Source organism: Notothenia coriiceps, unplaced genomic scaffold (genome assembly GCF_000735185.1).
Source record: "Notothenia coriiceps isolate Sejong01 unplaced genomic scaffold, NC01 NC01_scaffold00037246, whole genome shotgun sequence".
Lineage (NCBI taxonomy): Eukaryota > Metazoa > Chordata > Actinopteri > Perciformes > Nototheniidae > Notothenia > Notothenia coriiceps.
In genome coordinates this window covers 17,130,525-17,151,439 of record NW_011369947.1, presented here as the reverse complement: position 1 = coordinate 17,151,439, position 20,915 = coordinate 17,130,525, and the positions used below count along the sequence as shown (strand labels likewise).

The 20,915-nt window shown below is 40.3% G+C and overlaps 3 protein-coding genes across 9 annotated transcripts in view; 2 read left to right on the top strand and 1 right to left on the bottom strand.

Annotated features, from left to right (window-relative positions):
• med29 (mediator complex subunit 29) overlaps nucleotides 1-2,898 on the top strand; it is a 3,299-nt gene extending 401 nt beyond the window's left edge. The window contains exons 2-4 of the mRNA XM_010795047.1: nucleotides 64-122; nucleotides 223-307; nucleotides 2,353-2,898. Of these exons, the coding sequence (XP_010793349.1) occupies nucleotides 64-122; nucleotides 223-307; nucleotides 2,353-2,580 (372 nt within the window). The 3' untranslated portion in view covers nucleotides 2,581-2,898. The remainder of the gene's footprint in view (nucleotides 1-63; nucleotides 123-222; nucleotides 308-2,352) is intronic.
• Nucleotides 1-20,915, top strand: part of gabra1 (gamma-aminobutyric acid type A receptor subunit alpha1) — a 314,765-nt gene that overhangs the window by 202,443 nt on the left and 91,407 nt on the right. The window lies entirely within an intron of this gene.
• mlf1 (myeloid leukemia factor 1) lies at nucleotides 3,845-7,689 on the bottom strand. Its single transcript, XM_010795048.1, has 6 exons — nucleotides 7,589-7,689; nucleotides 6,367-6,450; nucleotides 6,157-6,285; nucleotides 5,560-5,719; nucleotides 5,118-5,256; nucleotides 3,845-4,930 (listed from the first exon to the last, which is right to left on the bottom strand). The coding sequence occupies exons 1-6, from the start codon at nucleotides 7,628-7,630 to the stop codon at nucleotides 4,864-4,866; spliced, it is 621 nt and encodes a 206-aa protein (XP_010793350.1). The 5' UTR covers nucleotides 7,631-7,689; the 3' UTR covers nucleotides 3,845-4,863.

Here is a 20,915-nt window from a genome sequence, read left to right as displayed (position 1 = left end):
AACAATATTACCTGCACCATTGTGCTATAAACATGCGGCTTTATTTATGTTTTATATTTTCAGAATGTTATGAAGATAGCATCCCTGAATTTGGCCCATAACACGACAATTGACAACGGCATGTAAGTTGATTGGTCGGGGGTCATACGTAAAGCTAAAGTGCTTATAGATGTTAGTGTCAGCCATGTTTCACATGTTTTCTTTTTGTTTCCAATGATCTAGCAAAAGCAGCGACACCACAGTACAGCGCTTTGACAAGAGCCTGGAGGAGTTTTATGCTCTTTGCGATCAACTGGAGCTGTGTTTGGTAAGACTTCAACACAATACACATAACCACAATATTGATGAAGTAGGCCTACTTGTGTACTAATGTACTAAGTACTAATGTCTGCGTTCACCGGCCACCACAACTCATACAACTTCTACATTTTCTGTATTAATTTAACTGTTCAATATATTGTTAATGTATTTTGAATACCCTTTTACTGTATAGTAGATGGTAGGAGTGAGTCAAAATATATTAGGAACTGCCAGCCAAAATCTAAGCATTTACCTGAAATCTCTGCAGGTTTGTCATTTATAAAGAAAACATGACTGCCATGAAATAGAGCTTTGTTTAACAGACACAGTTAGTAATATACAGTTTAAGTAAGATAGTGCTTTGAAAAATGTAATTAGCAAGGAGTTTGAACACTTTTAATCCAGTTATCATCATGCCCCTGTTCCTGTTTTTTTAATCATTAAAATGTTCTCACATTTAAAACATATATATATATATATATATATATATATATAGAAAAAGTAGTAGTAGTGTGCAGTATAGAAAAACACCTGAATACCAAACATCATGACAATCTTTACTAAGTGTGATGGAATCTTCTGAAGCAACGGAGACAGGACTCGGAGAGACACGGGGAGAGCAGGAACTTTGATGCCAAACACTGATGGTTTATTTGGAGCTTCGGCCAGAGAATTCACAAGAAGTGCTGTGCCACGAGTTGACACAGTGGATGCCAAACCAATTCTGAAGATCTCTACCCCAGACCCCTGTATTTAACTTGTTCTGAGAGTATGTTCTGCATTGTGCATAACAAGATAAAGAACTATAACACCTCTATCAGCTGACGCCAACAGGCAGGAATAGGGAGACAAAACACTGAGAACACAGCAGCCCAAGGTTGCAGGCAGGGTTCGAGTTATAAACTGAGCTCTATGGGGGTCTTTAAAACTAACGCATGCACGCGTGCGTGCACGTGCAGGCGCGCACGCACACAGTCACAGGCATAGATTGTGCAATAATGTATTGCGCACCTTGGAGGTGCAGACTCCAACTAGTATATATTGCACACCCTTGTGAGTATACAATTAGTGTCTGATGTGTTAGGGCTTCAAAGATAATTACAAAAACTCAGGAACTCTGTACTTGTGGAGCGTCACAAACAGCGCCTCCGTTTATTACGTGTTACTCTCTCTCCACAACTTCAGGACAGACTGTGCATGCTCAAACACATGAACTCGTACACAATCAATAACAACGTAAGAGCTATACAAATTAAAGAAAATACAAAAATTAGCTCTCACAGATAAAACGAGAGAGAGAGACTGACTTCACTGCTAATTACGTGGTCCCACACACACACACACACACACACACACACAGCCTTTTTTTGGGCGGCATGGTAATCGTCTGCTAGCCTACGGTACTCGTAGTATGTATGTGTGTATCTTGTCAATATATTTGAATGTCTGTTGATGTAACGGTTCATTCTTCAGGCGCGCGCAGCACGTTCACAGCCTCACAGGCATAGATTGCGCAATATTTTATTGCGCACCTTAGAGGTGAAGTGCAGGCATATTGTCAATCAAGAGAGAATACGATGCGTAGTTCTTTTGTTTTGTTTGCCTATTTACCTCGTTAACGTAAATAATACTCATTACATTGAAAAATGCATTATTTGTGATCAAAATAATGGTTGTTGGTAATGTATATTAGCGACCCCCACAGATGTTTGATTTCACTGGGTCCGTGGGAGCTCAGGCCCCTCCTTATGGGAGCTCAGCTCCCATTGGCTCCCACGTAACTCGAACCCTGGTTGCAGGCACACTGGGTCAAAGGTGTGGGCCTAGGAAAACTAAGGGCAAATTAAATATATGAATAAACTATTATAAATGGGCCATCAAAGGCTTTAGTAGTACCATAGTCTAAATGTGATGATTGAGAGGGTTATTTACCATTTACCTTTTTTAAAACAACAATATATTGCTATATGACTGTCTTCTTTTAACATGCTACTGTGTTGTATCCAAACCTAAAACATACCCCACAAACTCACATTTGTCTCCTCTCTGCAGCGGCTGGCGTATGAGTGTCTCTCCCAGAGCATTGACAGCGCCAAACATTCACCCAACCTGGTCCCCACAGCCACCAAGCCGGACACGGTGCAGACGGAGTCCATGTCTTATTCCCAGTACCTCGGCATGATCAAGTCTCAGATCTCCTGCGCCAAAGATATCCACAACGCTCTGCTGGAGTGCTCCAAGAAGATCGCTGGGAAGGGACAGCCTCAGGGAATCATGTAATGACCCGGAATAACTATCCTTTTATACATCTGGTGACATTTTTCAGAAGGTGGAAGAATTTCATATAATGGGAATGTCTCAGAACTCAGTTTTGGCCAAAGGTGCTGTCTCATTTTTCAACATCCTGTATAGTTATTTTGGTTTATGTTTCTTGTAAGCTCTGTGTAAATATTTCCAACAAAATGTCATGCTCTGATATGACCACCAGGTGGTGGCAGAGTTGTATCTTCCAACTCAATATCCACATCTCTTTTGTAGCTTATTTGTACTGACTATTAAAACATTTGTACTGAAACTAATGTTTCATCATTATTCAACATGCACAAAGAAAGTCCTGTCTGTCAATAACATGTTCAACCAATCAGGAGGGTGTACTGTTGGAGCTCCATTCATGCGATCAAAAACCAAAATCAGCTGTTGTGAAATGAGTAAAGAATGATTTGTTCAACTATGCAGGTGAAATACCACACATAGTTTAACTACGATTTCATCTCATGTGTCTGCAGTGAATTTCAAAAACATTTACACTGGCCCAAGGGAATAACATGTCAGACTTGAAATGTACAGAGGCATTAGAATTAAGAGTCCAATAAAAGCAGTCATGCATTGAGTAATAGCTGGGCTCTTTGTCCATGGAGCATTCACAAAAAGAAGCATCTGATTTGACTATTGAAGCAGCAGTGTTGATATAGTGGTGCAACAAAAATGGTAACCTGGTAACACACTGGAGAATTGTCAGGGTGGACATTTATTTAAGAGGGGTTGCGAAATATTTCCTAAGCTTACATTACCTTTATAAGTTACTTACAAATTAAAATGTTGCCTATTTGAACCAATTACAAAGTATGCTCCATCCGCCAGTTTGAATATTATGTAATCTTTAGCGCTAAAAAGTAGTTGGTTAACCTTCCATATTATATAAACATACTAAGAAGAAAGAACACTGAGGACACATGGATCCTTGAGGAACGATATATTGGTCTTCAGCCCACTCCTTTCTGTATGTTGAAGCTAAGATATTAATGAAGACTGATACATAAGCATGTGAGAGGGGAGCCTGGTGGGCTTGCAGCTGTGGAACATCTCAGACCAATCTGAGCTACTGACAAGTGCTTGGATCCAAAAATACTACCAACAGTCACAGCGAAGCTTCATCATAATACACACTCAGACCCTCTGCAGGCCTGCAGTCACATACAAACAGAGATAAGAATCACTTATATCCACCACGTATATGGGACTGACAAAAGACAAGCCACAAGAGTTATCGTCATATTTTTATTTTCAGACAATAGTCTGCGTTGTCACATCATTTGTTTTCAAAGCTTGAAAAAATATACAAGAACAAAGCTAGAATTATTGAGAATAATCCCGACGCTGTCAAGATATCGTGCTACGCAGCACAGAGTTCATCAGATGAACAACAAGAGAAATCAAAGTGACATATAAAAAGGGAAGAGTATTATTTTTCTTTTTTACAAAGATTACAGCAGATAAAGACAATATAATTACAAAAAGACAATTCCGACATTGTCTAAGACGTGCATTAGAGGACTTCAAACAGTAAAGAAGTCACTGCATTGTGTCTCGTGGCATTATGATAATGACATCATTCGAACAGATGGCATCATTACAATATCAATCATAGAGCAAATTCTATTAATCTGATGCCAAATCTTATGAATTAAATGTTCATTGATAATTTGTTATGATTTGATTAGCGCCTTCTACCCTTAATTAAATGTTAATGTGTTTCTTACATTGTATGAGTTTATCTTAATCTGTTTCCACAATGCAACATGTAATGAAATACTAATTAGCCTTTTAGTTTCCTGGATGTTGTGAAAGAGTAGGGACGTTTTTTAAATGTTCTATAAGCATAGAAGAGTATTAGTACTAGACTAGTAAAGGATAACATTACTAAGTTCTTCTTCTCCAGAGATAACACACAACCAATTCCTGATTCTGTGATATGTCTAGCCATCTTTGTTTTACAATTCAAGTGTGAGATGTGCTTCAAAAATATTACAGCGACATGGGAGGAGAAATCTGACCCATTAAAAAGTACATGTCCTCTGCAATGGTGGCAGCCTTAAGGTCATACATGTATTTGCTTTAAGATTTGAAAATCTTGATCAGTGCCTTCTGATTCTGTCCATATGATGAAACCAGTGTGTGTGTGTGTGTGTGTGTGTGTGTGTGTGTGTGTGGGGGGGGGTATAGAGCAGCACAGTATACTACATGAAGCTTGACAAACTTTAATAGACACACAAACAGAAGTTTTCACTGCTTTGTCGAACCCGAGCCTTTCATGCAGCTTTTACCCTCAGCCTTGGCCTTTGGTTGATCACTGTGGGAAACCCAAAATGTTATATTAATATATCATATGAAATGATCGATGTTCTAATGTTCAATACTCTTAAATAAGCACACTGTATGTGTCTGCTATCAGCGTCTTTCACTTGTTTGTCATTTGATCATCAACTCCATCTGGCCTGTCTTTCACACCACATGGCGTCTGAATGTTTAATACTGACCTGAGCTCCTGCTCAGAACCGGTGAGGGCTGCCCGGTGAGCGCCGCGGAGCCTGGGCTCCTCCATACGGGACACTGGGCCTGATGTGTGAAACTTGGACACCTCTTGCTGCCACTCATCGTCAAAGGTCTCTGCTTCAGCTGAGGGTGAAAAATCAGGACCATGTTACAAAGACAATCTGTCTATGGACTCGAAAATAGATCAAAAATACATAGAAAGTGGTCTACCTTATATAAGTTAACTGAACTAATCAAAAGACATTAACATGTGTGTATGTATCTCACCAAATTGAACTGTATATGGCTTATCGAACAAACTTGACAAAGAAGCAAAAACCACTAAGTTGAGGAAAGTCTATCAGCAAAAAACCCTAGAACACTTGAACTTGAGTTGTGTTGTAAATCAATATATATGTCAATAATATATAAATCGGTTTAACATACATTCATCCAAATTCTGAAAGTCCTGGTTGAACTCCTTATTTCCTGTTTTCTTGTTGAGCTTCTTCTCAACAACATGTCCCCTGTCCTGGATGTGGTGACCAATAGTCATCTGCTCCACACCGCTCTCAGAGTCTTTCACTGCTTTCCGGGTCTCCTTGATCTGGTATTAAAACATTATAAAACCCATGAGATACATCAATTGGTCTCTGAATAAGCACATTATTCCAACATGTTTATTTCCTTCACTCCTCACATCAAAAATGTCCAGTCAGAAATAAGACAGTTGTTTCGTTAGTCAAACATAAATGGAGCTAATAATAGTAGTAATGGCTGCATTCCATTTGGTTGCAGGGCCCTTGTGTAGTGTATGCAGGATCACCTTAATGGCACAGAGCCATCATAGGCCACTGTGAGAAAAGTTAGCTTGAGTTAATGCTCTCCCATGAAAAGGCCAGGGGGAAGTTATCACCGTTATTACTCAGGAAAGACAGAATGAGAGTCTTCCACTGACAGGTTTACTTCTCCCAGCTCCATGTACTGAACTGTGGTCTAATGTGCTGTGAAATGATGTAGTTAAACATCTGATGGGGTGCTTACCCCTCCAGGGGCCCGGCGTGTCGACGAGCTCGCCTGGAAGACCTTGGGAGGCTCATTTCCAACTTTTGAATATGTCATGACTGATGAGGAGCTGAACGAGTGGGAGTTTGAATCTGTGGGCGTGTTCTCCTGAAACACAAACACATTGTTGAGCATCTTCAGTTTATGCACCACAACCGTCAGAGAAGGAAGCAACATCATTAAACTCACAAAGTTTCTGTGCATCTCTTCCATCCTGCTTTTCATGTTGGACATCACGTTGTCGAACATGCCGAAAGGGTTCATAGTTGTGCCCTGCATCAACACAAAAGAGAAAGAACAGCCAAAGGCCAGAGAGAGTTCAGTGGCGGGGTGCGTTCGCTGCATGGTCACTAGGTGTTATCAGCTCGTAAACAGCTCCATCGACTGCACAAACATCCACGCACAGGGTACACTGAGCTAAATGTGTCTTACATCTGCGCCATCTGGGACTCTTATACTGGGGCATTCCCATTATCACTTCACCACATGTGACATTCATTACAAAACTACAAACCAAGTGCAGCATGCAAATGTTGATGTCTTTATTTTGGAAGTCTTTTCTGGAGAGAGAATTTAACGGTGGCCCATTTGATCCAATGAGGCCATGGAAACTTTATCACCGTCCGTCAACGCTAAGCACCTCATTTAACTATTTCTCCTTGGTGTTCAGGACCAAGAGCATGATCATATTATTTTCCAATTCAAATGAATGCAAGTTTCTATAGGTCACAGTTGAGGTACCTTACATTTACGTTATTCTGAGCCTGGAAAAACAAAACACAACATATAATACTCAAACGTGCATTTTGCAATAATCCCCATGCATACAACACATCACATAAGATATTTATATTTGATATGCCGATGCAGCCTGCATGTAACATTACATAAACTAAACAATCATCTGTATCTGTTGTAAAGGGAACAAGATGTTGAACAGATCACATTACATATATTATGTTTAGCAAACCTCAGAAAGCAACACCGGTCATTCTATGAAATGGTCACACTGTTTTCACAATACTATTATTATTATTCAAATCTCTAAGCAGTTACACTTACGCCTTATTGTATATATATGGAAAAGTAATATTTTAATGCTATTTTTGCCCCTGGAGTACAGAAACATGTTTGTCTTGTACGGTTAGTGTCTGCAGAGATACGAACAAGCACACATCATTCATAGTTAACATGTACAGCTTCTACAATACTCCCACATTTGTACAGCCTGCAGGCAAAGTGTTAGTGGTACAGGTAAGAAGCATTCAATCCGATTAAATCATACTGAGTGCAAATGATTGCTTGCAAAAGACCTCTTCTCCGGCTGCTTGGAGACAGTTATGGAGTTAGAGCATGCTATAGTGAGTATGGGTTAAAGTGAGAAACATGTAGGATAGCAGACTCCACTGACCGTGCTGTCAAAACTGCCAAAGGGCAACAATGACCGGCTCATATCCTGAGGATTCAAACAAGATTAGTTTAGTGACAAAGCATAGTAACACACACACATCTAGACTGTTAGCATGTTTGTTGTCAGTAAGCTGTTTGGTTGTTTTACATCAGTCACTAACCCCGTGACACAGAGCGTTGCCCACGGCCTCAAACACAACCCTTCAAGGCCGTCAGTCTTCTTCCAGCAGGGGGGGGGGGGGCAGCCTGCATTCAGACTATGTTCCCCGGGCCAGGTGTTTATGACCCTGTGGCCCGGGGATAAGCATCTCAACTGCCATCGCTATGCAGTGCGTGTATTTTCTAGGGGGGGGGCAGCCAGGGGGGTTGATGCACAGAGGTATTGTGCATAATCAGTGGGGGTGTTGAATGACTTGTGTTCCATGTGTAATTGGGTCGCATTGCCAGAGATTAGCGTGGGTTTAACACTGAAACGGAGCTTCATTCTAGGAAAGCAGGATGGACCAGCCAGCGGGGGGTCAAAGAGTCCAAGGCTGCTCTCTCAGCTCTTTTTGAAATGTCAAGCTGATGTACAACGCTCCCACCCGGTATCTATGAAGCCTCACAGCCAATTATATCCCAGAGTGGCATCTATGAACTAATAAATGCCAGTTACATATCTGCCAGCTTTATATTTAGACCGGGGTTGAGCAGAGGAGAGATTGAGGGTGCAAGATAAGGAATGTAGACCTGGTGGTCTTTAACACATTATTTTAGGCTGTCTGGACTACTGCAGAATGACGTTCTCTTTACTAGCTCTCTCAATCTGATATGGGACTGACACTGTGCTCTCTGAGGCCGGCAGGCTGCTTATGGGGGAGCGATGAGTAACTCCGTAGGGGAATTAGCGCTCAAACAATACTTAAAAGGAAAAACAAGGGTTGTGCTGCAAAGGCATTGGTCCTGGTGAATCTCATGGGAAGTTAGAGGCATTCGTATAATTTATACCAGGGGTGTCCAAACTTTTCTCACAGAGGGCCACAGACAGAAAGATTTTCGAAGGGCTGGGCCACTCAACAGAGGTGAGGCTTATTGCCTCATAAGTGAAGTGATAAGTTAGCAAAATCAATCAAATGTAAGTAAATGATGCTTGATACAACCGCCTTCATCACAGCTTTCCATAGGGTTTCATTTATTTTGTTAGCAGCTCATTCCTTACACAGAAGCCTCAGATTGCTTATCATAACAGGAAATAGGAAGGGTATATTTCAAGGTTGTTATGTAAATAAGTTATTGGGCTTTTTCTTATCAACTTAGATTTGTTAGAACATATTTGCAACTTTAATTGACTGAACGTGGGCTTATTAACACATCCACACTACTGTGTAATATATGTTTACAGATATATTTAATAAGTACAATACAAGAAAAGCTCAAGTTTCATTTGTGGGCCGCATTCCATTATACTTTTTGAATTTGCTGAGGGCCGATTCAAAATGGCCCCCGGGTCGTAGTTTGGACACCCCTGATTTATACTCTTGGTACCATAAGACAATAAAAGAAGATGAGGAGTCTCATTGAGATTACAAATGCAGCTTTACCTAGGCTGGTTACAGCATCTGCTCAGACAGTTATACTCTGAACAAGACATAGAATAACAGAATGTACTTCTAACTTATAATGATGCTTGTTTTTTTCGAGAGTAAACAAGTGCCCTGATGAATGAGTGCATTGAAAGGTTATGTGAAGCAGGTATGTAGTGGATGTTGGCAAGAAACTGGGAAATAGGAGAACTCATAGCAGGCTTGGAAGGTAAGACAGGCTTAGCAGTGTAGGGCTTAGCATTAGATTCCATCGGGAAGCAAGTTAATGCAAGAAGTACAAGCCTTCAAGCTGAACTGACCAACGTGTGTGTGCATCTCCATGTGTGTGTATGTATGCTCAAGTGTCTTTGTGTTGCATGCTGTGACTGCATGTAACTCTGCTTGTGTTTTAATACTGTATGTGTGTATATTTGTTTGTGCACATTTGTGCCTGTGATATTGGAGAGCAGTATGAGCGTGAGCTGTCTGTCATCTAGCTGCTAATGTTCCAGCATCGCCAAGGCACGTTCTGCCAAACAGATGGAGCAAAAGAGCAACAATGAGAAAACAGAGTGTCCATGACATCCGTACACATGCCTTTCCAAAGCCAACAGCACAGCACCACAGCTTCAGCCCTCTGACCATTGCTGGGCCCCACCAGGCTGCTCCTCATTTTCAGATAGAGGAGTGTGTGGGAGTGAAAGTGGTAAAACTGCGATTCCATGTTCTGTTAACCTAAAGCCTGAGTACACCATCCAGTAGTAGGTATTGTGTACATGGTTTGTTACAATTAACAAAGCAGTCTAGGGTTTGGGAGGTTTAGACTTTCCTTTCATGATCTTACATCTGCATCTCCTATCCAATTCTTTGTATATGTAATGGAGAGACCTCACAGTACAGTTCAATGGAACCCTACCTCATCCTAATAACCAGTTAGTCTTTAATAAAGAAAACAAATGTGTCAATAGACTGAGGTCCTGTATTGTAATACTCCAAAGAAAACAATGTCTTGTCAACAACTCACTAACAAGTCAAGCATTATTGGGGATCTATAACAAACTGCATATTACTTCTACTATTAGATTAAATGATTTGTTTGGACTTGAAATTTTGCAGTGTAGCTCCACTTCACCCACTGTCACTGTGGTCATTAGTCAAGTTCTCAGAGAACGTCCTCGGCTGACATTAGCTAGTTAAAGCCGCGCTGCTAACAAATAGAAAGCAGGCTGCCGGCTATTGTGGATAGGCTTCTAATGAAAGTCATTATCAAGGATAAATGTACCGGCTCCCAAGTAGTGGGGTTAAAGCAGGTGAGAGGGACTACAGTGGATTTAGGAAGGAGATATAAGCAGCACATATTGGAGTTAGGAGAGGTGAACGGGTGCAAAACATGGCAGACTAGAACCATTCCTCTGCCTGCCTCTACAACACTGCACAAATAACATCAAAATGTTACAGAACAATAATTATTGACAACTAATACTTAAAGGCCAAAGCTCTCCCAACCTTGTTCTTAGCTGATATAACATAAGGGCTTGCAATTAAATATGTATGGGGTAGCAGTTGTGTTTGAAGATAAACTATTTTAAAGAATATGTAGCTTTAAAGTGTTTGACAGTATAAAGTTGTTAACAGGTATCAATTTGACTATACTGTATATGCTTTTTACCACAGTGTAGTACTTTTGTTTTATTTTAGAATTCCTAACAACATGAGGCAGAGGAAAGACAGATGAAAACTAGCCTTTAGTCTAACATTCGTTTGACTGTTGATTAGTGTACGTTGTCCATTTAAAAAATATAATTAAGTGTTTTAATTTAACATGAATCCGGAGCCTATTACAATATTATCAAAATAAAGTGTTATTTCCAGCCGCAGCTCATCTCAGCCACACATAATTCTCGGGGGTCCTGTTGGTTTGACTGTTAAAGAAGTCTGTACCTTGTATTGCAAGAAAGCAGTATGTCAGTGGAACAATGCACTATATATAGGGCTCCTCAGGGCTAGATATAACTGTCCAGTGAGGCCAAGGGGGTTGCCCTTTTACTAAACTAGAGACTCACATGGCCCCATACCTCGGTGAGTGGTGCTCCAGTTACGCTGCCTGTGGCCAGCTTCCACTATACCCTCAGTAAACTTTCTCCAAACACCAATCTTCTGGTTATATGCCTATGTGCTAGGGCTGCACGATTTTGGGAAAAAATCTAATTGCGATTTTTCTGACAAATATTGCGATTGCGATTCGAATTGCGATATTTGTTTTTAAGCGACCCAACGTAAGTTTATTGTAAAATGCGGCCATAACTCCGGCTAGGAAGGTCGTATCAACTAGTGNTATACGTAAGTATTACGCACACACACACACACACACACACACACACACACACACACAGTTGAATAAACACATGTACGCGCTTTTCACGTATACGCAGAGCAGCGCCACATCCCAGTATACTAGGTAGGTCATCCATGTGATTAATATGCATCATCTGAGACAGCAGATGAATGAGCGTGTTCTTCAAAGATGTTACAATGTCAATATCGCTGTAAATGAATCATTAAAAAGACATAGCCGACAATCAGGATCTTTCATTGCCATCTTAATCCTTTGGCGATCATCTAAGTCGAGGATTTATGTGTTATATCAAACCATTGTACATAATGTCTAGTGCTATTAGGATGAAGGAGTGCTTTGAGCAGCCTTTACTCAGAAAATCCTTTATACAAGGTGTCTTTATTGTGGTATATCATATGGAAAACGCAACCTTAATAACATGGTTTCTGGCAATGTTCAATGTATTCTCAGGAATAATGCTTTCACGTTATATAGAGGTTACGGTCTCACTGCTTGCAATGTTGCTGTGCAAGGGGGACTACGTACCTTTGGTTCCACTTGTCTCGTTGCAACTTTATATGCCTATTTACATTGATTATTTTGAGAGCTGGGCTTGTAAACGATGCTTTAAACATTCAGCATGATGATGTGAGGCAGACAGATGTCAGAGTTTTGAGAGAGGCAGCTCGACAGGAACAGATTCAGAATGCTGATAGGCACAGAAACACAATGGTTTGTAGTCCCTTCAGAAAGGCACCTCATTATCTAAATGTGATTACAATTTTACTTGCCCAAGTCACAGTGATCCTTTTTACAAGGTTGTAACATTTCCTACATAGCACTATGCAGTCACACTAACACAAAGGTTACAGTTAAACACGGTGAAATAAATTATAAAAATAAGCCGTTCCACAATAAATATAGCACTTAATGATAACCTTTTAAGCACAAATAAAGTAATATAGTTTAATAAACCTCATAACTGAAATGATAATCAGACCAGCACAGACATCTTATATTTTTGATTTTCAATAATGCCAACTTTGAATGAATCAACAAAGCACTTTAACACATCATGGGCATATATTAATCAATTGAGAGTCCCAGTGTGTCTTGTGCATCAAATCTCTACAAATGATAAAAATGTATGATGATTTGTGTTAAGGGTGTTCACAGCAGGAGTTTTGGAGGACCGTCACTCATGCCCACACTGGTCATTAATCAAACCTTCAAAGGTCAAATACGTTTTCCATCATAAACACAGCCTATGAAAGAATAGAAAACACTTTAAACAGGACTATTCAATTCACCACTGTTTCCATTTGTACCTCTGCATTATGGCTCTTTCCATAGTGCTCCTGTCAACCCTAATAAAGCTGTGAAAAAACACTTACATAAAGCTCCATTATATCTGAAAGACAAAAAGCCATTATTTTTAACATATACATAGATGAAGCCAACAACGCTCCGTGTTAAATGTTTGGAAAAGCCTTTAAACGTGCAAAACAAAAATGTGTTGTTTTATTATATTTACAGCAGGAGTCCTAACTAAATGGCACACATTCACTTTAGTCATTCCTCCTGCAGACACCTATTCACAGTTTGACTTCTCTTTGTTTTCATTTCCGAACAGAATCATAATGTATCAAATGGTGCACGGATACATAGGATAAACAAACAACTACTGTAATGCTATGTGTTCTCTTGTTACAACTGATGTGATCAGGTTAATGTTTCCAGCACAGATGTCCAAATGTGACACAGAAACCCCATTAACATGAACAAGCACGGCATTGCAAACACTGTTTAAATGCCATTGTGACTATGAATCACAGCCGCTGCTCTAAATCTCTTCTCCTAAAGCTTTCCCTGCAGATGAATAGGCAATTTAAAAACACAGCAGTGGGTAGAGTTATCTTATTTATCATTGTGCCGATTAAGAGGCTGATTAGTTTAGAGCCAGTTTGGTGTAGTGGAAAACTGTTTGTTTTGTATTTATTTGCAGTCCAAAATATAAAAACCAAAAGGAAACAGCCACTGATGGCGCTCTGTCTCACTTCCCCTCCCCCCTCCTCCCCTCCCTCTCACTCTGTCTCTGAGCTGTCAGGGAAAGAAATGCTCAGATTATCTTGCTTCTTCCTCTCCTCTTTAAGTGATTGGCTGGGTATTTATTAGTTTTCCCATGATGCTGTTTAATGTACCGGCTCATTAAGGAATAACACCTTGTGTGTGTGCGTTTGTTTGTGTGTGTGTGTGTGTGTGTGTGTGTGTGTGTGTGTGTGTGTGTGTGTGTGTGTGTGTGTGTGTGTGTGTGTGTGTGTATGTGTGTGATTGTATATGTACACAAGTGAGACTGTGTATGTGTCACCGCATGTATTTGTTTGCTTTGCGTGTGCATGCTGGTTGTGTGCCAGTGGGTGATCATAAATTCATGATTACTTGCTGACAACATTGTAGGCACTGCAGTGCTGTACCGTGTATGCGCACGCATGCATGTTGTTTGTGTGCATGTGTAGTTCTCACAGCTGTGGTGTTGGCACAGTCAGTTAACTCACACGCCAATCAACATGATTTATTTCTCCATTTATGTAAATCAGAGGTGATGTAGTGACACTGAATGAGATGTGTTTCTGAGTCAGGCCCCCCTGAGGCTTCAGCTATTGATAAGGCATGAATAAATAAGTAGCCAGAGCACAGTGGAGATGTTGATCGACATCCAAAAAGGACAGCTTTACTCCAGGGACTGGTTGAACAAATACAACTTGTTTGACAACTCCCTACACACACATTGTCTTAATTCATCAACAGTCTTTTTGGTTATTATGGTTACTAAACTGTACTTCACTAATTATACCCTGATATTGGTATCCTTACTAATGTATTAGTATATGGTCCTTTGTGTTTTTATATCTGAAATTCTCTGAAAAGATGCTCAACTATGACTAAACTGTTCTCTGATATTCATGCAGCCAACCTGTTTTTCAAAATTGTGTTCATTTGCAGCTTATGTGAATCAGCATATTATTTATTTTTCAATTCTTTAAATCTAGAGTTGTTTTATTTGTTTCCCTACAACATTAACAAATCACTTGGATACGGGGGGATAGAGAAAGCTGATGCTTGATAAGACTAAGCTGACACAAAGCTCAATATAGGAGAATTATATTTAATGTTAAACAATCTCTTATCTTATATATCGATTAACCAAGTGTTTTTAGCCAAAATCCTGTGGTTGTATGCCCGCTATCCAGCCTCCGGACATTATAGTGTAATATAGTCATAGTCATACCCCAGCTGCAATGACGGTGCAGAGATGCCAAAAACGCAGAGAGCACAGGCACATTGACCAATCAGAAGAGACCTGGCTTTCGGGCCGTAAAGAGTCAAGCTGCTTGAACGTAGTGTTTTAGACAGAAGGTGAATGCAGGTATATTCAGGCAGGCCTCTCAATAGAGTTTATGTCACACATAAAGGATTAAATACTCTTGGATTGAGCAGGCATCCCACTTCACAATGTCCTTTTGACCTTGTCCCACATTTTGATTGTCATGTTTGGTTTGTTGCTCAGTCAACACATTGTCAGAGGGACATTTCTGCCTGGAACAAGGCAGCATAAGAGTAGAGAGGGAAGTCAGCCATTTTCCTGATGGCTTACTCTCCACCACACAGATTTGAGATCTGTGGCTTGGCTGCAATCCAGTGACTGAGAAAAGTACGTTTTACTCACTGATTTGAGATTGGTCAGATTACCAGAAGCGTCATTCAAGGGTTGTCAATCAAGTTGTCAATTGGAACCGAACAAAAGGAAACCATAGAATGACAGAAAAGTCAGTAATGATAATAAACAAAAACTCCTATAGCACCTTAGGCAGGAGCAACGTTTGGCCAAAAGGGACAATAAAGTTGATCTAAAAAGGTCTATTTATTTTCTTTCCATGCATGGAGCAATTCATTTTGTGTTATCCATGGCTTTTCACTTAATTTGAACTAGACTGATTACCCTGATAGGCATTAAATCAAAATGATTTAAGCTTTACCTTGCTGTGTCAGAAACCTGTTAACCAATTAGACATAATCCTCCCCATATTCTCTAAAAATGCACATATGGACTGCTTGCCTGCATATACGCATATCAAAATGAGTTCTTGCCTGAGGCAGCTGGGATAGTCACCCTACCTTGAAATAGTGTGAGTCACCTTGTCATGAATCACCATAAAATCTCTAATTTAGTTTCCCCACATTAGCTTCCTTGCACCGTCTTTCACTATGTCTTGATCATTTTTTTGTCAAGTTTGTGTCTGGAAGTGAATCTGCAAACAGAGGCCAAACCTGTGTTTGTGTAAAGTGAACTAAATTAAAGTGAAAGGTTCTCAATAATTGAGTTACACCACTATTAATCCAGTTAGAACTTTCCACATCAGTGACTTTGTTCATTAACATACTTCAAAGCCTCCTGTCTATTAGTTACAACATGTCAAATGGAGTCATTTAAAACCAGCTCTGGAGTCATGTTATAATGAATCAACCAGTGTTCTAAATTATTCCTAAGTAGGGCTCACAGTTAACAGACAAAGGGTAAGCATTTTTCCTCTAGGTAGGAAATCCATACCTATCCATCGCACATATTCACAAGTATACATAGGCTTATAGATATATTATGCAGAATAATGTAACCAAAGATAAATAAAACCATCAACACATCACTGTGTGCAAGCATCAAAGCAAACCAACACGTAACAATCAGTCAAATTCCTGCTTCGTTTCGATTTCATCGCTACTTTTCTTCCTCTGGTGGTATTAAGATCTTGGAGGAGTTGGAAGACTTGTTTCCATGACAACAGAGCTTGTCAAACACAGCAAAGTATAAATGATTTCAAGCATCGGGCCGCTTTTGTGAAGACTTGTGTAATACCCGATGGTGCTGCCTTCCTCCTCCCCCACAAAATTAACTGATTTACTGGCAAACAAAGTACCTGACAGATTGACACCAATCTGTTGCCCTCCCATCTTTCCGTTCACCTTCCTTTACCTGCCTCCATCCTTTCCTAATGCTGTAACCCACGTATCTCTAAATATATTTGTACCTCCTACATGTGTATTTGGTTTATCTAGTTGTTTGATATCCCATTATGCATCTTCCTTCACTCAGCTATAGCTCTACAGAAGCAATGGATGAGAGGTGCTTTGTTTTTCACTCCAGCATGTCCTTACGCCATAAGCACAAGTTATTTTTGTCAACATTGCAGCAGTATTTAGATCTAATATGAGACCATTTTCTTTGGCTTAGTGTTGGCAGAGGTCACACAAAGAGCTTGACTTTGACAAATCTCATCCTTTAAGCATTCCCTTTTATTATCACTCTTCAACCCAATGGCCCAGTTCTCACATAAGCAAATGTAGTACTACCATAGCCATGCTGAATTTGTCCTCTACAGATACTTTATTGAAAAATAAATGTGAACAAAATGGAAGCAGTTTTCAACATAAGACATTATCAGCCAAGCACCTGATTTAGTTTTGCTGTTGTGTTTATGTTGTTTTGTATTGCTAGATGAAAAACAAATGACAAATGTAGTCAGGAAACAGCTAAGTTAAATGTGATAGTTTTGTGACATTTCATAGAACAATGCACCATACATTCCCCCAAAATGTTATTTAGCTAATACAAATGAGCTATATGAACATAATTCTCGGTTGGGATGGAGGGTATGAAAATCTGGTATGAATTTGTGACTAAGCATCATTTAATATTTGAATATCTCCTGCCGCCATGCATTCCCATCACAATGTATCAACACATTCAATGCCCTACTTAGCAGTGGGTGCAGTGCAGCACATGCTCATGTGTGGACTGTATTGCATCACATAACTATTTTAATTTACAGAACTTACTGCAGTATTTTTTTTTCTTTCTCTTTTGACATTCACATATAGTGCTCATGCAATTTATAAATGCACCATGTATGATGATGAGGCAGTTGATACTCTTGATTATACTGTAGCTGTATGAAATCTAATACATCTAATAAAAGAACAGGCAACAAAAACACATTTTGACAATAAATTATGTCAGAATAAACCTCTGATCAGTTAGTCCCTTTTTAGTCATAGTGAATACAAGAACTGTAGACCCACACTGTGTACCCACTATGCCTGTCCAGTAAATCAACCAGAGGTATCTTATTCACTGGTTAATGACCAGTTATTTATTTGGTTCAGTCTAATTAGAACATAACAATCAGCCTTTACGCTTCATGTCGCAGCACCAAGTCAGTACTGCCAAAAGCATGTGAAAGTGAGTGGGAGAATGAGTAGTCTGTGATTCATCTCTTAACACTTCATCATAATCGCGGAGGAAGAAGGAGTGGAACGATTCTAATGTAACATTTCAGGACACATGATAACCCAGTACCACCTGCTTATTCAGGCTGTAGGTGGTGGATACATCAACAGAAACACTCTTAAATATATTACAATCCAATACAAACACTAACGTTCTCTTGAGGCTCTGAAAAATGAGGTTTTCTTTGATCAAAAACGATAGGATCACCTGGTGACAACCATGTTTTCATCATAATTCACCAACCCTTTCTTTACCATGTGTCACCATTAATCCAATCCAATCCACTTTATTTCTAGAGCACATTTTAAAAACAGAGGGTTTGCCAAAGTGCTTCACAACGAATATAACATTATAACAAAATATAATATTACAAGAATAGATAAAAGGCACACATAAGAATAGATAAAAGGCACATAAAGGCTATGGACAGACAATAAAACCATACAAATTGGTAGAGCATAGCTCAGACTGACTCGAAAGCGAGGGAAAAGCGGTGGGTCTTTAGGCGGGACTTAAAAGTTTGAAGAGTGGGCGACAATTTGACATTGGGGGGCAGGTCGTTCCAGAGCCTTGGGGCTACCGCTGAGAAGGCTCGGTCTCCCCTGGTCTTTTTCTTTGTTTTAGGGACTACCAGCAGCAGCTGATCAGCCGACCTCAAAGCCCTTGAGGGGCTCCTGTAGGAGGTCGGAGATGTACAGAGGGGCCAGCCCATTAAGCAATTCAAAAACAAACAATAGAATCTTAACATGAACTCTAAAATGGACAGGAAGCCAGTAGAGGGAAGCCAGAATTGGGGTGATGTGCTCATGCTTGCGGGTTCTTGTAAGCAGCCGAGCCGCAGCGTTTTGTACCAGTGGAGGTGGTGCCAGCCGAAGTCTGGTTCGGCCGTCATAAAGTGCATTACAATAATCTAAACAAGTTGAAACAAAGGCATGAAATACACGCTCAAAGTCTCAATGACTCGAAGATTTGTGACCATGGGTTTTGCATACTGTTGCAGGGAACCCAGGTCAATGGAAGGGACATCACCATTTGGTCCAAACACAATGACCTCCGTTTTGCTCTCATTTATATTTAAGAAGTTTAGCGCCATCCAGGCCTTTATGTCATTAAGACAGACGACCAGGGGCATCTGAGCTGGTCTTTTGCTTTTTTAGGGGAAGGTATATTTGGGAGTCGTCCGCATAAAGGTGGTAGGAAACACCATGTTTTCTAAAAATTAGTCCATGGGGCACCGGTTTGAGTTACCCTCCGCTCCTTGTCTGTTTTCCGCCATCGTGTGTCGCTACTTGGTCAGGGTATCGACACCGTTAATCGGGTTGAAATCCCTCTCAAGGGAACCGCGACTATGACTCTCCACCGTACCAGTAACTGTCACAGGTGAGGACGGTCCCCCCGTTTTGTTCTACCTAATAAGTTTGTCAGCTTTCTTCCCAACATAACATAGATGTAGTGTGTTATTCTTATTTGTTCGATATGTATAACGAATAAACACTCGACTCGCAACACATTAATTAGTTTAACAAACAACCATGATACAGTTTTAAACGTCCCCTTAGCCATGTTAACATATGATGATTACCGTTATTACTGTAGAGTTTCCAGGTATATATATTCCTGAGAAACAAATTCCCGTAAAGAAAAAGAATTTTCTTTACTCGTGTTTACTCGTGTTTATAAATGAAATTTTCCTTGATAGGTACATATAAACCTTATTAATAATAACATCCGGTATGATGTCAATTATATTCAATATAAAGTATGCAAAAAGAAAGTTTTATGGTTTGTCTAAGTACGTAAAAATCGGTAAAAAACGACGAAAAAGAGGGAGGTGGGGGACAGAAACCGTACACGACGTCGCGGTGCCCGGGGGGACGTTTTCCTCCCCCCCCCGGCTCTAATGCTCCCGCAGTACATGGGTACCGACAATGGTACGGGCGTTGGGAAGAGTAAGGGGACTAACCACCTCTTCAACCGGTAATATCGCCCCCCTGAGGAGCAGTGACTGCAGTCCCTGATAAAAGTTACGCGACATATTCTAGGGCAAAGGTCGGCGCAAAATTTCTAAACCCATACTCCTTTTTCCCTCTCACCCAACACCAAAAGACCGTGAACCACCAAGGGACTGTGTGGCCTGTGTATTTAAGTATAGTATTTCTTCAATGTCTTTACGCCAAAAACGTACTACTCCAGGGATACATTACCTTTGAACGAACTAACACGTCACAAAGTCCCTAACCACGACAAATTATCTGTAGACCTCCCTCCATCTTAAAGGTGTTCTACGTCGACCTTCTACCGGCCGTTTGTTCTCCCTATGACCGACGACTGATTCTGGTCCCTTTATCAGAAAGAAGAATTTTGACCTGGCGGTGTGGTTACATAATTCCGTCGTAACTTTTGGTGGTATGTAACGTATGTAAACTAAGTGGTTTTAATGACTATAATTTTTCGTTGGGACCTTTGCCCTTTGAGATTAGGTGCTGGTAGTCGATAATTTTAGGGATCTACACCTGTGACTCTCCCTCTCTTGACCCAGTCTCGTAGAGACTGCTACGCCGCGAGTGTGTCTTGTCGGATGACGGTCTACAAATGTGTGGGTTTATCGTAAGTCGGGTTACCTCATTTGTTAGGTGATGAAGTAGGAACCGACGGTACCTCCTCCGAACTTCTTGTCGACCCAACAAGTCCTTATTATGTTATAATTTTTTCTCTGGGTGTATGTACACTATAGGGGAGTCTGTGTGAAGGTACCAATGTTTCTACGTGTGTACATGTCTGGTGCAAATTACTTATTTCGACGATGTTAATGTCAATAACTAGGAATGAATTAAACCGATTCAGTAAAAATATCGAGGGAACAAAAAAATGTCGGGATCGAGATTTGTAATAATCATTGTTTAGACTTTACTGCATCTTCCTTTTTGGGCAAATGTTCGAACACCCATAGTCCCCGTGACGGAATCTCACCAAGTACCAGGATAAACAGTTCTCTAAGGAAGAGACAATCCGAACCACTGAAACGTAGCAGAAGACGGGGGATAGGACACCTCAAGGGGTTCAAGATAAAACCCGGGTTAAAATACAT